Consider the following 19433-nt stretch of genomic DNA (forward strand, 5'->3'; position numbering starts at 1 on the left):
GGTCCTGCAGTCCTGGCACGTGTAGTTGAAAACAACGGAACACGTGTAAGTAAGTTTTCGTGTCATTCATGTGTAATTCGTATTGTGTGGTCCGGCTCTCAGTAAGAGAAATCCAAAACTTGAGGGAAAATGTAAATAGGGGTCTTGGGTACAATCCTTTGCCAAACCTTTGTCAAGGTATCGTGGCTGTGTGGGAAGCCTTGCTCCACCTTTTTTTAAAAAAGTATTCTATAGTATTCTGTCTAGATGGTCCTCAAATATCTTGTTTTTAGTAAGTATGCTTAGTCAATAAAGTGTATAAAATCTGATGTCTGGTCTGGAAGGAAACTCTTGCAGAAAACTTACCCATTAGCTACCCATTCTGGTCACAAGTCTATCTTATAAGTGCTGAAAGAGAAGGGAAAGGTGGAGACAGGTGATGGCAGCAAGCAGCTCTACCTGGGTTCAGAAGGCAGCTGTGCGTGTTCATTGGGTTGAACTCCTAACATTTAGTGTGCAGATCTGAGACCCCAAGACAACTAGGAAAGCAAACAGCCAATTTTAAAAGGGAGAACTTTCAGCCAGTCAGTATCCCTAGGATAGCCTACCTTACAGAGTTGTTGGGTGGATGAAATGAATCTGGAAGAAGCCATGTACAGACTGTATTGTCTGTAAAGTCTTCTAAGATCTTTGGAGGAAGCAGCTGAAAATATAATAAATTGCTATTTTTTATTTTTCACCAGCTAAGAAATTTCCTTTTTAGTTTTGATGACTCATAGCCAGGTTCCTCCATAATTTTTGTTGAAGCTTTTAAAAGTATGTATCCTTGGGAAAAGTTGCAGAAGGATTCTCATTAGCTTAGGACAGCAGTAGCTTATAAAATTTCATTGATTCATACTGTACTCAGGCTTTGATGAAATTTGATTCCCAGGAACTAAAGCGGAGGAGTTAATTTGTGTTCCTGTTTCTGTACATTCACTAGAGGAAAGTGGCCCCTAAAGTTTTTCAGGGTACCCTTCTGAATAAGTCTTAAGAATGTCTTAAGAATAAGTCTTAATTCTTGTAAAATCCAGATTTTTCACACATCACTTTTGAGCTTTAATATTGTAGTTTGTGACAATGGGGAAAGGGTGGGTGTCAAAATCATGTGGTATCATGCAACACTTGCATCAGTAAAATTTGTTAGGTGGAGCCTTGACAGACTTTAAATTGTAAGCAGAACCTCTCTCTTTTTAGGGATTGGTAAAGAAATAATTAACCAGTCCAAGATGAAGAATATGTAGCCTCCAAACTAGTTCTAATAAATCCTGAGGAACAAAGACATCTACGGATCAAGATGATAGGATACATTTCAGCTTTAAGTGAAAGGAAATGGAACCTTATCTCAAGATACACATACATACATACATACTAGATGTGTCTATGTGTGGGTGAGATTGAAAATTTTTGTATCCTGATAACCTTTAGTTTCTTTTCTTGATATGATAACCTTTAGCCTTACTACCTTGTAGTTCTTTTCCTCACCATGAGATCTTAAAAATAATCGTAAGCCATTAATACATTTTACAAGAAAGGGGAAAGCAGAAATTTGCTGAGAAGAAAGACTCTTTTCAGTTTATTTGGTGGAAAATCAAGACATCTGTTTAAAGAGCAAGCTATTTGCTCTGTGAGTTGCAGGGAAGCTTGTTCCCATTAATGCAGTTACAGGACACGTTGATTAGAAACATCCGGCTACTTGCCCACTGATCAGGGTGGAAATTTATTGTATTGCAGCTAATTAGTCGACATGAAAGCAGTTTACCACTGAACAATAGGATCTATAAATATATTAAATTTTTAAAAACCTGATGAAGTCTGAGAACAAGTTGTCCTCATCCATAACAATGAAGCAGTCATACTGTCACTTAGCAAGAAAAATGTCAGTTTTTTTATTGGGGTTCTATGACTGCTGAAACTAGGTGAGCAATAGAATGTGTAGAGTTGGTTAAGGGAAAAGATGACCTTCAAATAGCTGGTAGAGCTGGGGAACTGAAGGCCAGAAGTAGGGAAATACCCAGATAGCTAAGGGTGAAAAGGCTTTGAAGGTAATGAGATAGATACCAAGGTGGAGCTGTGTAGTATTTTGTCCTAATGAATATTTGTTACTTGCTCTTCAGGAGCAAGGCACACTACACTGCCTTTTAAGTAAAGATTTTTGTAATGGTGGAAATGGGATCAGTTGATTTGTTGAAATGTTTGACTCTTGTCAAACAGCAGGTATTTATTGAAGCCAAGAAAATGTGTTCTCCTTGCTGGATTTAGGAAATGGCCAGTCTTTTCAGTGTTAGCAATGGCAGGAGTCTTTGACCTTATCCCTTGTTGGACTAATAAGCTCATTTGTATAAGTTGCCTCAGGGATGTTGTTGGGTCTAAAGAGGGGGGCCGTGTTGAAATTAACTGAACAACTATATGCCTGTTTTAAAAAAGAAAAGAAAAAACTAAGCAAAAGCCCAGCTTTGTCTTCCTTAATGCTTGGAGCAATTAGCAGCTGCAGACAAGGACTGCGGCCGAAAGGCCAGAAGTGATGAGAGTGAGAGTTGCGAAGACAGGAGAAGCAGAGAGGCAAAACAAGCAGTCTATAGATCGTGCACTCCTCTGGTTTCCTCTAGACTACTCCACTGGTTCTTGAGGCATTGAACTGCAGACCATACTCTTTGTCTTGTATTTTTCTGTAGGTGACAGCATTTCCTCCAAACGGTTATGGCTTGTACAACATGGTGGGAAATTCCTGGGAGTGGACATCAGATTGGTGGGCTGTTAATCATTCTGCAGATGAAACATACAACCCAGTGAGTATTTTGTTAGTAGTAAGTGAGATGGGAGATACTCTTTTTCCAACTAAACACCCTTTGTAACTCATGTTCAAGCCCCTGAGAGCCCATAGAAAGATTGAGGGAGAGATGAAGGAAGGCAATTGTTCTTACAGACCCCAGGTTTGCAGCAAACTCTGCTGTTTGCCAAAATGTAGCTAAATCATTTCAACAACAAAGGTAAAGGCAGACATTCTGAAATATGATAAAACTCACTTGAATACATACTTGCTGCATTCTGAAGCATTTGTTTCCAGGGCAAAGCATGTGTGTGGTACATCTATCTCCCATGTATGATGGAGTGGTTGGGCCTTACCTTAACAGAACAATTGCACAGACTGTGGGCCAAGCTACAAGTGACGAATGGCACTTGAACGACAAGTGTATTTCTCCCTGTTCTTTTGCACTCCACTCAATCCACTTGGTGTCATTCGTCACTTGTAGCTTGGCCCTGTGTTTATATTTAATTTAGGGCAGCTTTTGGAGAAGCCCGGGTCTGCCTTCTATCAATCACATCTGATGACTGGGTCTCTTCTTAGAATCCTGGGATCTTGCTGTAGTCATCCATGCCTTTGTAACTGCTATGATCACCTGTTGCAATGCATTTGACATGAAGTGGTCCTTGAAAATGTTCCAAGAGTTTCCACTGGTTAAGAGTGTGCAGCCTTCCCTCCTACCTGATATAGCGAAGTAGGAGGTTACTCAACCAATAGTGGGGCAACTGCTCATTTTGACCCTGTAAAGCTGTTCACATAATCAGAGTGCAACATACTCCTGTAAGAATCTATATGTAGGCCCCTCCTGACCACCAGTTGAGATCTTTTGATAGACCCCATTCCATGTTCTCTACTTGTGTGAAAACAGTCATCATAGCACATAGGGCCTAGATACCCACAGCTCTGAGGTTATGGAACAATCTAGAAGACTGAGCTGGTACATTTTTCTCCTGACTTTGAGTGGCAGTATGATTTATATTATCTAACTACAACTGGTGTCTTCCTTATTTTTTACGATGTTGATTGTATTAAGTGTGGGTTTTTTTACTGTCTTATATTGCTGTTTCAACTCCAATGTCTTTTTGTTGTTGTTGTTGTATGCTGCCTTGAACACAGAGAGGTGGGAAGAAAATGCTTTAAATGAAGAGGGAAAACAGAAGGGGAGGTTGTTACATTTAATAATTTCTCTCTTGACAGTGGTTTGTTAAACAGCTTATTTTTCTTAAAAATATTACAAAACAAAAAGAAAGCTGATTGTTAACAAAAAACCAAAAGTGCAAAAAAGATCAATGACTATGCTGTTGTTTTTTATCGATTATAATCTGGTGTTAAGGGACAGTTTTTGATAAGGCAAGACTCGTATCGTGGCTTTCATCAGGCCAATTCCTAGTCTTGGTTTTATTGGCAACCAAAGTGGAAAAGCCTGATTCACATAAATGTGGTTGCAAATGGAATCAGAGGGCTCAGTAGGGATTTCAACTGACATGTCAGCTTTCTCCAGAGCATCCCCCACCCCCCAGCAAGACGATTTGCAAACGCTGCTGTCGTAGGCTTTCTCCGTCTCTTCAGGCAGCCATTCTAACAGAGAGGGGAAGGAACAGAAGGAAAAGGGGTGGGGGAGAGGGACTTCAGTTCCCAGAAAGACTTGTGAAAATGATCAAGTGCCGTTCGCATGTAAGATGTCACTTGTAGCGAGACTCGAGCCTTCTGGTGCTCCTTTGGGAGCACCAGAGATCACCAAGACTTTTCACACCAAAATCCTGCTTCAGCATAATTTTGCTTTGCAGATCCATCAGATCTAACTAACTCGTGGCGCCTCCTTTGTTACAAGTTAGGGTAAATGCGGATTTCTTTCCTAGTATTGAAAATTCACCATTATTGCAAATTGACCCCAGGTTTATTTTCCAGTCCAACTGATGATGTCCAAAAAACTCAGTGATTATTTTGAACGCATCTAAAGCCTTTGTGGTAGCTTTCAAAAGCTCACAAACTAAAAATTGCTCTTTGATTGAAGATTCTCTGATGTACACAAAGTTGACTAAATTGAGCCTCATCTGTGGTTTCATCAATCTGCAAGGCAGTGGGGAAGCCAGTATTTCTTAGTTCCTCTGCCACTTGCCTCAAAATGTCATCTAGCATGTTGATAATTTGAGAGAAAATGATGTCATTTGAAACTGGAATCTCTGCAACAAGTTTTATCTGCAGCTTTCCACAAACCAATCCAACCACTTCCAAGGCACATGGCTGAATCAGAGTTTCACCAATTGTATGGGGCTTTTTATTTTTCGAATGAAGTAATCGACTTTGTTGGATGCCTCCAGAGCTGGCTTCTGTGGTGATAAAAATCACAGTTTTGGCAGTGTCCCCAGTGACTGGAACAGAGCTGCCTTCTGCTTAAAAATATTGAGGCTATCTTGAGAATTTTTTAGAGACTTTTTTCCCCTGAAGTTTTCATAAAGCTTTGAAAGCTTCATGGTGTCATTGTGGAAAACTTTACCACATAGAACACACTGCGGCTTTTCTGTTCCATCACAATTGGCTGAACATATGAATCCAAACTTCTTGTATTCTTCCAAATATTTTCCCTTCTTTCCTGACATGATAAGACTAGAATTTTCCCTGTTAGGCACAGATCTGCTGAATAATTGACTCCACAGCTGGATTTCAGCAGAAGCAGCTTTAATGGACTAAGTCCATACAGAGCAAACAGGAGCAAAAGAACTCATCTAGTCTCCAGGATGTAGGCAAAAAACAATTATGTAATCGATGGTTACCAGGGCAACATCTGCCTGGGCCTAGTTACTGGACAACTAGAGGCCCAAGCAAGATATTCCCCAGTAACCAATTATTACAAGTCTAGTTTAACTAAACAAATGCTTGTAGTCTCAAGTTTAGATCAGTTTTCATATTAAAAACTTTAAATCTTCAATATATCCCAGCATCTTATAAATCACTCCCCGACCCCCTTCTGTCACCCCGGGAGTAAAATCATGTCTGGTTAAGAACCCATGATGTAAACCCACATACTGTTTATTTTTATTTATTTTTATTTTATTTATTTCAAATTTCTATTCCACCCTCCCCGTGAGCGGACTCAGGGCGGATAACAACATATTAAAATACAATTAAAAATTCATCTACATTAAAACATTAAAATAACAGTGTATTAATACACATTTAAAACAGGATGGTGGATAGCCTTCACAGGGAGGGTTAAGATTTTATACACTCCTTTTTTCAGGCCAGCGGAGGCCCACCACTTTACCACAGTGGTGGAAACATATTCTTCTCAAAAGCTCACAAATGGCATGAGCATAACAGCAGTCCCTGTGGTGCATTGCCAGTAAACTGGTCTTCAGAGGCATGCTTGCTTTAAGTGTGGAAGTTTTATGTAGACTCTATAGGTAGTATATTTTAATCTGTGAACTTGGCTAGGCTATATTAAAGGCATCTTAGGGCCAAGCTACAAGTGACGAATGACACTTGAATGGCAAGTGTATTTCTCCCTGTTCACTTGCCCTCCACTCAATCCACTTGCCATTCAAGTGTCATTCGTCACTTGTAGCTTGGCCCTAAGTGAGTGGCTGTAGCTTCATTTTGAGCTCTGCTGTGTTGTGTACTCCATGTTCCTGTTCTCCATAAGGCATGAGCTGTGCTTCTCCCCCCCTTCCTCAAATAACCTGTTGTTGAGAGAAATGAAAACAAGTAGTGTGACTTGTCAAAAGGGTGCCCCCCCTCCCAGTTTGCCAGTACAAAACAATGATAAGATAGATATGCATGTTGTGCTTGTACTGGCAGCACAGCATATATTTTGATACATTGAAATATGTGACAAAGTTCTCTCCCTCTGCCGCCATATTTCTGTCGTACATATAGCAATTCTCTTGCTTGTTGGCTCTTAAACAGTTAAGGTTATAATACCAATGAAGAACCTCCCTAAATGTATTTTATCGCTTTATGGTACTCAAATGTTGGCTTGTTCCTGATGCTGCAATTCAGTCTCTCTACCGTTTCCTGTGCCGTTCCTTAGATTGTGTGTTGCTGGAAACCAGGTGACCTGCTTCAAAAGTTCCTTCTTCAATATTTATGGGATGCTCTTTGAATGAAGGAAAATAAAGATGTAGCGTCTGTGATTTTTAGGTTGAAACAGATTGAATGGTAGACACTTAACATTCCTAAGGCAGCAGGAAGATCAGATGATGTAACAGAGCGATAAGTAGAATCCAGGTTTTTCTAGTTCTGTTGGAACAGGCTACTGGGAAGAATCCATTAGTTAAGATGTAAAGACTGTAGTTTTTTCTTTCAGTGAATACAAATGTAATACTATTCTTTTACATGTGTATTTCCCCTTTTTTTCCTATTGTGGCTTTTTCTTGCATGATAGGAAATAAATATTATGAATGTTAGGATTTTTGAAAAGGTTAAGCTGCAAGATTTTGTCTCATATATATATATGAGACAAATTATATTTTACAATATACATTTTGTATAATCAAATGCCATCTTGTTCATGCCTTAATTCATTTCCTTTCACCTTGAGGAAATGTTTTCATAAGCTGTAACAACTAGAAGTTTGCTTATTGCTTAAATATTTTTAAACGTTACGTTGTTGTTGCTTCTAATCTGTTCTCCCCACAAATGGGCTCAGAGCAGAATACAACATATATAACATAAACATATTAGCTTTAAAAACAGACAAAAACATCAATAGACACAGCAATACAATTTCTAAAAGGCAGTGACACATATTATTCGACCCAACAATAACAGTAACCTGTGGGGTTGGTGGCCAACTGCTAGATGTTAACAGAACAGGAGCAGGAGGCCAGTTAATTAGATTAGCTATTTCTTCTTTCCATGTCATGTTAGTAAAAAATGTTCAATTTGACATCTATTTTTTCTTTTTTTTCCAAGACAAATGAAACGTGTCAACAAAATGCTTGTGTGTGTTTGTGCATGTGTCAAGTCACAATCAACTTATGAAGACCCCAGACAGGGGCTTTCAAGGCAAGTGAAAAGCAAAGATGGTTTGCCAGTGCCTTCCTCCGCAGAGCCTTCCTTGGCAGTCTCCGATCCAAGTACAGGCTCTGCTTAGCTTCCAGGATCTGATGAGATCAGGCTATACCATGCCGCTTCCCCTTCAACAATTACTTTGAACCCCTTTATTTTACACCATTTGCTTACACCTATAAACAAATACATTTGGGAAGGTTAAACCAAGGTCACCCCCCCCCAAACCTGCATACTCCCACACCATTTAAAAGAGTCAGTGTGATTGAGTGGTTATAGTGACAGCGTAGGGAAATCCAGGTTGAAATCCCTATGTAGCCATCAGCTGCTCTTAACAGCCTCAGGCTATTGTAAGGCCAGGACGGAGAAAAGGCCATATATGCTCTCCTAAACTTCTTGTAGAAAGGGTAGTGAAAACTATGTATATAATACACTTTTTAAAATCACCAAGTATCACATTTAGCTTAAATACTCAAGGGTAAAGAAAAGTCTGCCATAATTTAGTCTCATCACTTAACTACGTTAATTTGAATAACACATCAACCAAATTTAATTAGGACAAATTCTCCTGGAGGCAAGTTTCCGTTGCAGAATTTGTGTTACCTATATATTTATGTAGTGCATAAGAAAGGCTGCTCCATACCATGCTGCTTAAATTCTTGGTTATTTTAAAATTTGTCAAATACTATTTTCTGAGATACGTAGCATTTAGCAAGAAAGAAAGTTGTTTCAAGCAGATTTTCACAATTATTAGATTCTAATGGAGAAAAACTGATAAAATAACATAAAACAGCAAGGATTACCCTAGGCCTGTATGAAATTACAAAAGATGCCTGTATTATTGCTGTTTGTATAAAAGATTTCCTTCCCAGATGTAGCTGACTATGAAAAAATATGGGACTCCCCACACACACCAGATTCGCAGCCCAAACCTTTCCCCACACCAAACTCACAGCTGTGGCTTAATTCTCGTTCTAGTGATGGAATCAGGAGCAAGGAGGAGACGCACTGACTCAGTGATGTAACCATGCTTTGTATGCACCCAAGGCACTCCAGTGCAAAAAGATTGCAGATAGCAGGACTAGGAAAGGTCTTAGGCCTTGGAGAATTGCTGCTAGGTTGAATAGACTGGGATTAATAGCCCAAGGTCTGATTCTCCATTAATTGCCAGGATGAGCTTGGCAACCAATGGGAGGAGGGGGGGGGCATGATGTTAACTGCAACACTATGTAAGGTAGCTTTAGAAATCACCAGAAAAAAAATTCCACCAACTCTGTGGCAAAACCATAGAATTTCCAGCAATTACTAGAGCTATGCAATGTCACTGCTGGGTTTTCCCTGGAAGTGACACCTCCAGCACTGCCATTTAGATTGTTTTCTCTCCCACCTCTGCTGCCAGTGAGAGACCTCCCACTATAGCAGGGAGCCTTTGGTATGATCATGTTCAACAACAGCTTCTGAAAGTCAGTCATTTTTTGAGTGAAGAAGTATTTTCTTTCGTCCGTTCTCCCATCTTGCTGTCCTGCTCTGCTGCATTTCCTACGGAAATGTGCTGCATTTCCGTAGGACTGACCCTGTTCCTTGCCTGAAACACGAGCCAAGGTATGGGGCAGCAGCTTACCAGCTGAGCACTATTTGCTGAAAGAAAGGTGTGGCTCCAGAGGCTGTGAAATTAAACTTCAAAATAAAGGCCTAATTCTAAAACAAAAAGTGGCACCAGGGAGTTGTATCCCAAGTAAAAATGTCAGGACAGTTATGGGGGGAGGCAAGCTAATGTTCTTCCCACTGCGTTTTGAGGAAAACATTTTTTCAAGGGCTAAGATTAGCAAAAGTAACATTTACTCATAAGACAGTGTGAATCTCACATAGCCAGAAGTCCTCATTTATAAGCTCGATTAATTCAAGGCATGTAGAATTATCTGCTCTCTGAAAAGATAACTGCAGCTGCCAAGGTGTTTTCTGAGGGGCCTCAAGAGATGCGCAAATGCTTTGAATCATCTGAGTGTAAAAATGAAAGTTTCTGGTTCTATGACATTCAGACAGCTTTCAGACAACTTTCTTGATTAAGTTTTACATTACTTGAGTCTTGTCCTTTCAAAATGCATTGAAAGTGAATAATGGGGTTGAATTTTAGTATATTTTTATCCCACTTTTCTTCCCAATAGGGACCTAAAGTGGCTTACAAAATATGCTTTAAGTAAATTTACTTACAACATAGTATGAAAACAATCAAAATAAACATGACATCCTGGGCTGATGGCTAACAGGTAATCTACCCGACAAATGCCACAGGCTGTGACCCAAGAGCCCTTAGGCTCTTTCCTTTTGGCTCATGCTCTGGCCATGTCCAGGCAATAAATACATGCAGCAGGAGAAAGAAAAAACACTCAGCCTGGGTATTTCAAGCTGGCAGCCAGTTGTTTTCCTTTCGTTGGCGTCTCCATGTCCATAGATTGCTGATTCCTCTGAAGGCTAGATTTGGGAGACCCGAAGATGGTGATAATATTTAACATTTCTACAGAGTTTTCAAAGTTCAAAAAAGTTTTTCTGTGCATGATCTTGTTGTGGCCTTATAAGATATACCAGTATTATCTCCAAATTGAGACTGATGGCAAGTATCACCTAAGGGCAGACTCTAGCCACTTTTCTGTGGTTGTACTCATGTTGAGGAATAGCCTTCCACAGGAAATTACAAGATTTACATCTCTTTCTTTACAGTGTTGTTGAGTCTTCATTAGAAGAACCTTTAGCTTTCAGGATGATCGCTGTGTGGTGGTTTGTGTTGGCATTTGACTGTTCAAGTTTTTCTGCTGGTTGTTTTTAGTTCCTCGAATTTGTGTTGATTTCACTGATGTACTCGCCTTGAGTCCTTGTTGTCTGGGAGAAAGGCAAGCTTATAAATGTTTGAAATAAATGGTTTGTAGCCAGTTGGTGTAGTGGTTAAAGTGCAGGACTCTAATTTGGAGAACCAGGTTTGATTCCACTCCCCCACTTGAAGCCAGCTGGGAGACCTTGGGTCAGTCACAGCTTCTAGGCACTCTCTCAGCCCCACCCACCTCACAGGGTGTTTTGTTGTGGGGATAATAATAACATACTTTGTAAACCGCTCTGAGTGGGTGTTAAGTCACCCTGAAGGGCGGTATATAAATCGAATGTTGTTGCTGCTATTGTCATTGTTGTTGTCATTGTTATTATAGCAGAGATAAAATTTGACTGGGGACATCCTGGATGACAGCTCAGTATCTAAAGCTGCAATCCAAAGAGCAGTTTGTACAAACTAACAGAGCAATCCTAAGAAGAATTACTTCAGTCTAAGGGCCAAGCTACAAGTGACAAATGACACTTGAACAGCAAGTGTATTTCTCCCTGTTCACTTGCCCTCCACTCAATCCACTTGCCGTTCAAGTGTCATTCGTCATGTGTAGCTTGGCCCTAAGTCTATTGATTTCAGTGGGCTTGGACTGGAGTAATTCTGTTTAGGATTGTGCTATAAGTCTTGTTAACCTTGGTAGGATTTACTTCTGAGTATGTCTCCTTAGAATTTCACTTTTAGCCCTAAACTATACTGTCTCCCTATACATAGCTCAGAATGTGCTTAAAAAGGATTAAGCCGAAGTCTTCTCATCTAGCGAATATGAAGATCCTGCAGATCACTTCTATCTGGGGATAGTTAATTATAATAATAACAACATAATAACATTCAATGTATATACCACCCTTCAGGACAACTTAATGACCACTCAGAGCGGTTTACAAAGTGTGTTGTTTTTATCCTCACGACAATCACCCTGTGAGGTGGGTGGGGCTGAGAGAGCTCCAAGAAGCTGTGACTGACCCAAGATCACCCAAGTAGAGGAGTGGGGTCTCAAACCCAGTTCCTCAGATTAGAGTCCTGCCACTCTTAACCAAAACAGAGTCAGCATTTGTTTTGTCAGGTCTCCAAAACACTAGAGCAGTAAAGACAAATTCTCCAAGTAGTGCAAGAGTAACAGTAGTGCTGGAAACTTTGATTATGGTAGTATTATCCAGAGTGCTTTTTAAAAAACATGTCCAGTTTTGGAGCTTGATGATGTGTGGAATTGCTGATGGTTCCCATGGTCTAGAGTAGTTCATTCTGCCACTTGTATGTGCATAACATGTGTGGGGGAGAAAGGAGGAACTGCTGCCCAGCTCCTGTTTTGTCAACTGTATCTTATCGGCTTGCGGAGAAGCAGCCAAGCACGATAAATGAGCTGTTTGGCTTAACCTAGAGACTGGTTGCTGGGCAAAACTGCATCTTTCATCACCCAGGGGCTAATTTAGATCTGTGGCATCACAGGAAGTTGGAGCCTTCCATTTTACGTACATGCAAAGTTACTGATCAGTGTCTCAGTGAATTTCTTAAGTGTTAGCAGATGTGGACTATTTAAATGTTTGAAGAAGCACTAGTTAAACAAGTTTTTATTACGCTGTAATGTGGCTTGTGTTACCTAGAATCTTTCTTTCCTTCTTATTTGCAGATTTCATTGTAGTTTCTTTCGGGCTATAGATTGGGTTGGCAGTCCATCTTCCGGTCTATCGACTTCTCTCACTTTCTCCTCCTGGGTCCAGGTTCTGGATGGCAGGAAGAAAGAAGAGAGAGAAGCCAGGTATTATCATATCCAAGGGAAGGGAAGAGGCCAGACAGAAGCAGCTCTGCAATCTCCCAGCAAAAGCAGTAGCTTGTCCCACTTACACACTAAATATACCCACTGGATCGATGAATTGCAGCTCTTCCTAGAAGTTAGATAGTCCAGCCTCTAGCCTTTTTACTGCCTCTTTCCTTCTCCCAGCTTATTTCCATAGCCAATGTCACCACTTGGACAAAATAGGCAGACACCCAGCATGCCATCCGCAGCTGGCCAGCCTGGTTCCAAGGCCATATAAGCTTCTGCTGTAGTTCCTCTTTCCTTTGGAAAAGCCATTGTGTTTTTGGAAGTTGTTCTGTGTTGCTTCTCCATGCTCTCTAGCTGGGGTCTTGAAGCTGAGTGCAGGAAACATAGGGCCAAGCTACACATGACGAATGACACTTGAACGGCAAGTGGATTGAGTGGAGGGCAAGTGAACAGGGAGAAATACACTTGCCATTCAAGTGTCATTCGTCATGTGTAGCTTGGCCCTAAGTTCTGCCTGTTTTAGATTCTCATGGAAAAGCAAGCAAGTGGTGCTCTGCATACGTGCATGCACGCAGCTTATGATTTCTTGATGACCTTTCTGATTCTTACAAATAACTTGAACATGAATACACAGACACAGGCACCTACTGGGTTGGATCCACCCAACCTTTCTGCTGGTGAAAAAGAGGACTCCTCTTTGAACACCGAAAAGACTATACTATGGGGCAGGGCTATGACTAAGTGGTGGGGCATCTGTTTTGTGAGCAGCAGGTCCTAGGTTCAATCTCTGACATATCCAGTTGAAAGGATCAGGAAGTAGGTGATGTGAAAGACCCTGGTGTTTTGATGATCTGATTTAATATAAAGCAGCTTCGTGTGTTTATTTATTTATAGTCCACCTTTCTCACTGAGACCCAAGGTGGATTACACAGGGCAAGTGAAATACAATATAACTAACAGCTAGGACATTCACTATGCAAGATATAATATGATTCAACAATTAGGACATTCAGTGAACAGATACAATAGGATGTGGTAGCAGAAAACTTGAAAACAAGCTTAAAGCTGAGCACAGAGATGAAAATCTTTCTTATAACAAAAGTAGAACTAATTAACATGACAAAGATGTCACGTTAATTAGTTCTAGTTTTGTTATGTGCCGTCAAGAAGCCTCCAACCTATCGTGAGCCTATGAATGAAAGACCTCTAAAATGTCCTGTCATTAACAGACTTGCTCAGATCTTGCAAAGTGGAGGACATGGCTTCTTTTATTGAGTCAAGCCATCTCATTTTAGGTCTTCCTCTTTTCCTACCACCTTCCACTTTTCCTGGCATTATTGTCTTTTCCAGAAAATCTTGTCTTCTCATGATGTGACCAAAGTACGATAGCCTCAGTTTTCCAGAGGAGTTAGTCGTGTTAGTCAGTAGTAGCAAAATAGTAAAGAGTCCAGTAGCACCTTTAAGATTAACCAATTTTACTGTAGCATAAGCTTTCGAGAACCACAGTTCTCTTTGTCAGATGCACCTGTTTGGTGTAGTGGTTAAGAGCATGGGACTCTAATCTGTAGAACTGGGTTTGATTCCTCACTCCTCCACTTGAAGCTAGCTGGGTGACCTTGGGTCAGTTTCAGCTTCTAGCTCTCTCAAACCCACCCACCTCACAGAGTGTTTTGTTGTGGGGATAATAGTGACATACTTTGTAAACCACTCTGAGTGGGTGTTAAGTCATCCTGAAGGGCGGTATATAAATCGAATGTTACTATTATTATATTATTATAGAACTGTGGTTCTTGAAAGCTTATGCTACAGTAATGTTGACTAGTCTTAAAGGTGCTACTGGACTCTACTATTTAGCCTCAGTTTTGTCATTTTAGCTTCTAGGGAGAATTCGGCCTTGATTTGATCTAAAACCCACTTATTGGTCTTTTTGGCTGTCCATGGTATAAAATCTTTAGCAACATCGAAATTCCCCAGTAGGAGTATATTTACAATCAGGAGACAGTACCCAATAGCATAGTCTATAGTCCCTTTCCCTACTAAGGCATCTCTCTGAGGTATTTCTTATGACACAGACCTATAATCTGAGTCAAAAGCCCTCCTGAATAATTCAACTTTGCATTGCTTTTTGGAAAGCCAGGAGAGTGGGAACTTTCCTGACCTTGTTAGGTAGGCCATTCTATAAGGTGGAGGTTATCACAGATAAAGAACATGTACAGGCAGCTGTTGATTTTGCCCAAATGCAGGATACTATCTACAGAAGTCCCTGTTCAGATGAGAGAAGCCATCATGGTGGAATAGAGAGAGAGAGAGGCAGTTGCACAGATAAGAGGAGCCAAGGTAATGAAGGGTTTTAAATGTGATAGTCATCATGACCTTGAATTAAGCCCAGTAACTGATGGGCAGCCACTGGAGTGACTGCAGAATGAGAATGATATGCATGCTCTATCTAGCTCCTGAGAGTAAATGAGTGTAGCATTCTGCACCAGCAGGAGTCTCTGAATTGACTTTAAGGGGAGACCTATGTAGAGTATATTACAGTAGTCTAGTCTTGATGTTACTGTGGCATGAATCCAGGTGGCTAGATTAGCTGTGTCAAGGTAGGCAGTTGTCTTCCAGGCTAGTCTGAGTATGCTGGGGATCATGAGACCTGCATGGACAAAAGCTGGGGACTGTAGCATGCAGAGGAATTTGTTGAGGTTGAACTGAAAAGCAGGCAGGACCCAACTCATTGCCTGTCACAAGGCAATCTACATTGGTAGATTGTCCCCTCTCCCCACTTTATTAATGCAGGCAAAAGTGTTCCTCTAGTGGGTGAAAGGAGCACAGCTCCTGGCACAGTCCCTACAGGTTGTTACACTGAAATATTGTGCAGCCCTTCATGAATGCTTGTTGTCAAACACCAGCTTAGCTTGTATTTTTAAAATTATTATACAAAAGTTTTGGTTTTTTTTAAACTTTCAAGAACCAATAAATAGTATGGGAAATTTAGCTAAGATTTCATCTTCAGGTGAGAATGAGAGGACTCTAGCATTGTTTGTTGGATGTTTCCATGCTGTTGGTCGGATTGTATTGATTTACACTGTGTAATCAGCCTCAAGTCTTGGTAAGAAAGATGGACTATAAATTACATAAATTTGGGGGCCAAATCCTGGCTTCTTTGTTCTGTTCTGTCTATCCCTACTGAATCTTTGATCCATGGAGTGATGATTCTGTATCTTGATCATTATAACTGGCCTTGATCATTATAACTGGCCTTTCTTGTTGTCTCCAGAGCTTTGGGCCCAGAATTATCCATTGTTGCATCTGTTGGCCACACTGTGCCTCTTCTTTTGGGAGGAGCCATTGCTCAGTGGTATATCCTGGAGAGTGGCTGTCTTTGAGAGTAGACAGCCATGACCTAGATAAAGAATGGTGAATTGATTATTTGAGGCAAATTGACTATTTTTCAGCCAAGCAGTTTTGTCTATGTTCTTTCTTTTAATACCGTCTCTTCAGTCACATTGGTTTTCGTTACATGATACATTAAAGCTGTGGTGGGAGAGACAAGCCTGGGCACTTTGTATTACAGTGACTGCTTTGTTCCTGTGTTCTCTAAAACTGAGGTAGGTGACTATCTAAATGGGGCCATCAGTGCACCAACTCCAGGAAGGTTTGAGAACTACAGAGAAGTTTTTAATTGTGATTGTGGCGGTTGCTTCTCTAGGGACTCAACAAAGCCTGAGGATCTTCCAGAAGCAATAAAAGTACTTCCTATTTGAGCTGGTCTTTCATGCCTGTGATTTTTGCTGGGGAATGAAGCTGCACTGGAGTTCTGCCATCCTTTTTGTACATTGTATTCTGCTGTTATATATTTTTAAAAATATACTTAAAGCTGTCAAGAGCCTGCAGACCAGAATGGAATCCAAAGCAAGAACAAATGGAATTACAAAACAACAAAGAGGCTTGGCTATAAAAGATAACAGATTTTCTGTTCAGATTCTTTCAGGGTTGTTGAGAGAAAATCAAACTGAATTTCTAAATCAGTCTATATTCTTGGGAGGCTGTTGTGTGTTTGGCTTCATGGTCCTTCTCTTCCCTGCTTAACTTTTCACTTTGTTTTAGCAGCTCCTTGTGCGTTTTTCCTTTAACAAAGCAAGCCCATCCCTTTAAAGTTGTATTTATCTAAATGACTCTGTCAAGACTTTCTGTTAGTGGAATTCTTTACAAGCATTTTTTAATTTACTAATTTAGTTATGAAAGATTGCTATATGAAGCCCATTTCGCATTCTGTTTTAGATACAGATTTACTGAAAAACCTCCAGCAGAAATCTGTTTTCATGAAATTGGCATTGTGAAATTGTATACAACCTGTGTGTATACTGGCAAGATTGAGGGTGCTGGTACACTGTGAAAGATTCCAGGGATCTGGTGGAAGAGCTGCTCTCTTGAGGTTATGGTAAAAGCAGCCACCTGTATGAAATCAGCATATCTGTGTTTAGAGCTTCATTGAATGGGATGGTTGACTGGATCCGTTACAGTTCAGTTTATTTAGCACGTGATCATCTACTTGAATGTATAAAGTAATAGATATAATCAGCCATCATGTATGAGAAACATCAATAAAGACTGTCATTAATACATTAGAAAACATTTTGCAAAAATCAAATGGTTATGGCAATCTAGCAGCCTAATTGCCCAGACTAGTCCGATCTTGCCAGAGCTTAGAAGTTCAGCAAGGTCAACCATGGTTAGTGGTTAGATGGGAGACCACCAAGGAAGAAAAGTTGCTATACAGAAAAGGGCAATGGCAGACCTCTAGTCATCTTTTGCCTTGAAAACCTCATGGTCCTGGAGTCACATGAGTCAGTTGTAGCTTGATGGCACACAATTAATATTATGGCAACCTACTCTACACCTGCAAATTTCACTTGGGATCCTTTTAGGCAGTGCAGTTCTGAATACCAGTGCACATTGATGGCAACACACCCATATTGCACTGTATTAAAATTGTCTCTCAGAATCCTCCCTTTAGAATACTTGTAATCCAGTGCAGGGTATTAATGGCACCATAAACTATGGTGTGAGTTAGAATGGTGCATTGGCTAGAGTGTTGGACTCCAGCTGGGGAAACTCAAGTTCAAGTCTTTGACTGAGATGAAACTCACTGGGAGGCCTTGGGCCAGTCATTCCCTCTAAGTCAAAACTGCCTCATAGGGTTGTTGTGATGATAAAATGCACTTCTGGAAGAAGGAACAGGACATAATATAGCAAATACATATAAATAAGAATGGATTTAAAGTCAAAAGAAGTTAGAATGACAGGAGATATGCCTCATGCATGCAGAAAGCTCATTTTTAATGTATTTGCCTTGGTACACACAGATGTTTTCACACAGATAGTAAAACAAAGTAAGGGTTGAATCCAGACAAAATGTTCTGTTAACAGAAGGTGCTTGTGTAATTAGAAAGGAACTTTTATGCTTTTCCCTGCCCCACACTGCAACCTGCTAATCTGAAATTACTGTTGCTGGAGTTTAGGGACCCATTTTGGGAGCTGGAGAAGGAAGGAGGCTGAACAGTTCCATTCTGCTGATGGAAGTGCTTTTCAATAATAAGCACCAAACTTTAGATCCAACCCTAAATATCCATTTCCACTGAGGAGCAGGGCTAATTCCTCAGTTGAAGGGGGTGTGGCTCAGTGGTAAAGCATCTGGTTTGCATGCAGAAGATCCCAGGTTCAATCTTTGGTATCTCCAGATGGAAGGACCAGGTAGTAAGACCTCTGCTGGAGATCCTGGAAAGCCACTGCCAGTTATTATTGATCTTGATGCTCCAATGGTCTGATGCAATATAAGGAAGCTTTATGTGTGCTCATATGAAACTAAGCAGCAAAACTACTTCTCAGGAACTCTTTCCAGAACATGTTTCCCATTCCCCCTGTTTACTAAATAATAATAATAATAATGGCAAACTTGGTGTAGAAAAGAAGCTCTGAGCTGAAATGTTAAGAGGATTTTGTTAGTCTCAGGCTTTACAGGACAAATAACAACAACAACAACAAAACATTTGATTTATATACCATCCTTCAGGACAACTTAGAGCAGTTTACAAAGTATGTTATTCCCACAACAAACACCCTTTGAGGTGGGTGGGGCTGAGAGAGCTCCAGAGAGCTGTGACTGGCCCAAGGTCACCCAGCTGGCTTCAAGTGGAGGAGTGGGGAATCAAACCCAGTTCTCCAAATTAGAGTTCTGGCACCCTTAACCACTACACCAAACTGACATAACAGTTAAAAGGGAAAAGACAGTTGTCAAAAAACTGATTCTCTTCAAGGCTGCCTGATAGATTTAGAGGAGGAAGGAGCAGAAGCATCCAGTTATTCATTCCATGGAAAGCCCTGTACATATATATTTACTGTCATCTTGCAGTTTGCAGACATAGATCTATAACTGATCCTTTCTCTGCCCATTATACTTTTCATCAGCACACTATTTGCTTCTATAGATGGATGATATGAAATGGCCTTTTGCCTGATAAAGCCTAAGTATATACTGTAGGCATTTTTAGGGCTCCCAAGGTCATATACAAAAAGTAATAGCTCTCCATTCAAACCACACACAGTGAAATTTTTCTTGAAATATGTCTAATTTCTGAATACATCTATGGCTGCATTCAAACATCACAATCAGAAGTTTGTTCACAACAAAGATGAACCTGTCTTGTTGCCACACTTCTGCAAGTTTGATAGAAGACCTCTCAGTTTTGAAAACACTCAGCTAAACTCCATTTTGTCATAATGTTCAAAGATGGGCACCTTGACAAATTGGAAGTTTGCCTTTTCCCCACAAGACGGGATACTAGACCACAGTTTAATCCTGGTTTGTAAGAAAGCTTAAGCTCCAAGTTGAACATGTGCATGCATTTAGACATCATGGCAAACTGGAATTTAATGGTGGACTTCAAAATCTGGGAAGTCTTTCATTGCAC

The 19433-nt window shown here is 40.4% G+C and overlaps 1 protein-coding gene across 1 annotated transcript in view; it reads left to right on the forward strand.

The window, feature by feature from the left end:
* SUMF1 (sulfatase modifying factor 1) overlaps positions 1 to 19433 on the forward strand; it is a 93999-nt gene that overhangs the window by 46252 nt on the left and 28314 nt on the right. The window contains exon 7 of the mRNA XM_054976235.1: positions 2694 to 2807. Coding sequence (XP_054832210.1) covers positions 2694 to 2807 — 114 coding nt within the window. The remainder of the gene's footprint in view (positions 1 to 2693; positions 2808 to 19433) is intronic.

This window comes from Eublepharis macularius, chromosome 4 (genome assembly GCF_028583425.1).
Source record: "Eublepharis macularius isolate TG4126 chromosome 4, MPM_Emac_v1.0, whole genome shotgun sequence".
Lineage (NCBI taxonomy): Eukaryota > Metazoa > Chordata > Lepidosauria > Squamata > Eublepharidae > Eublepharis > Eublepharis macularius.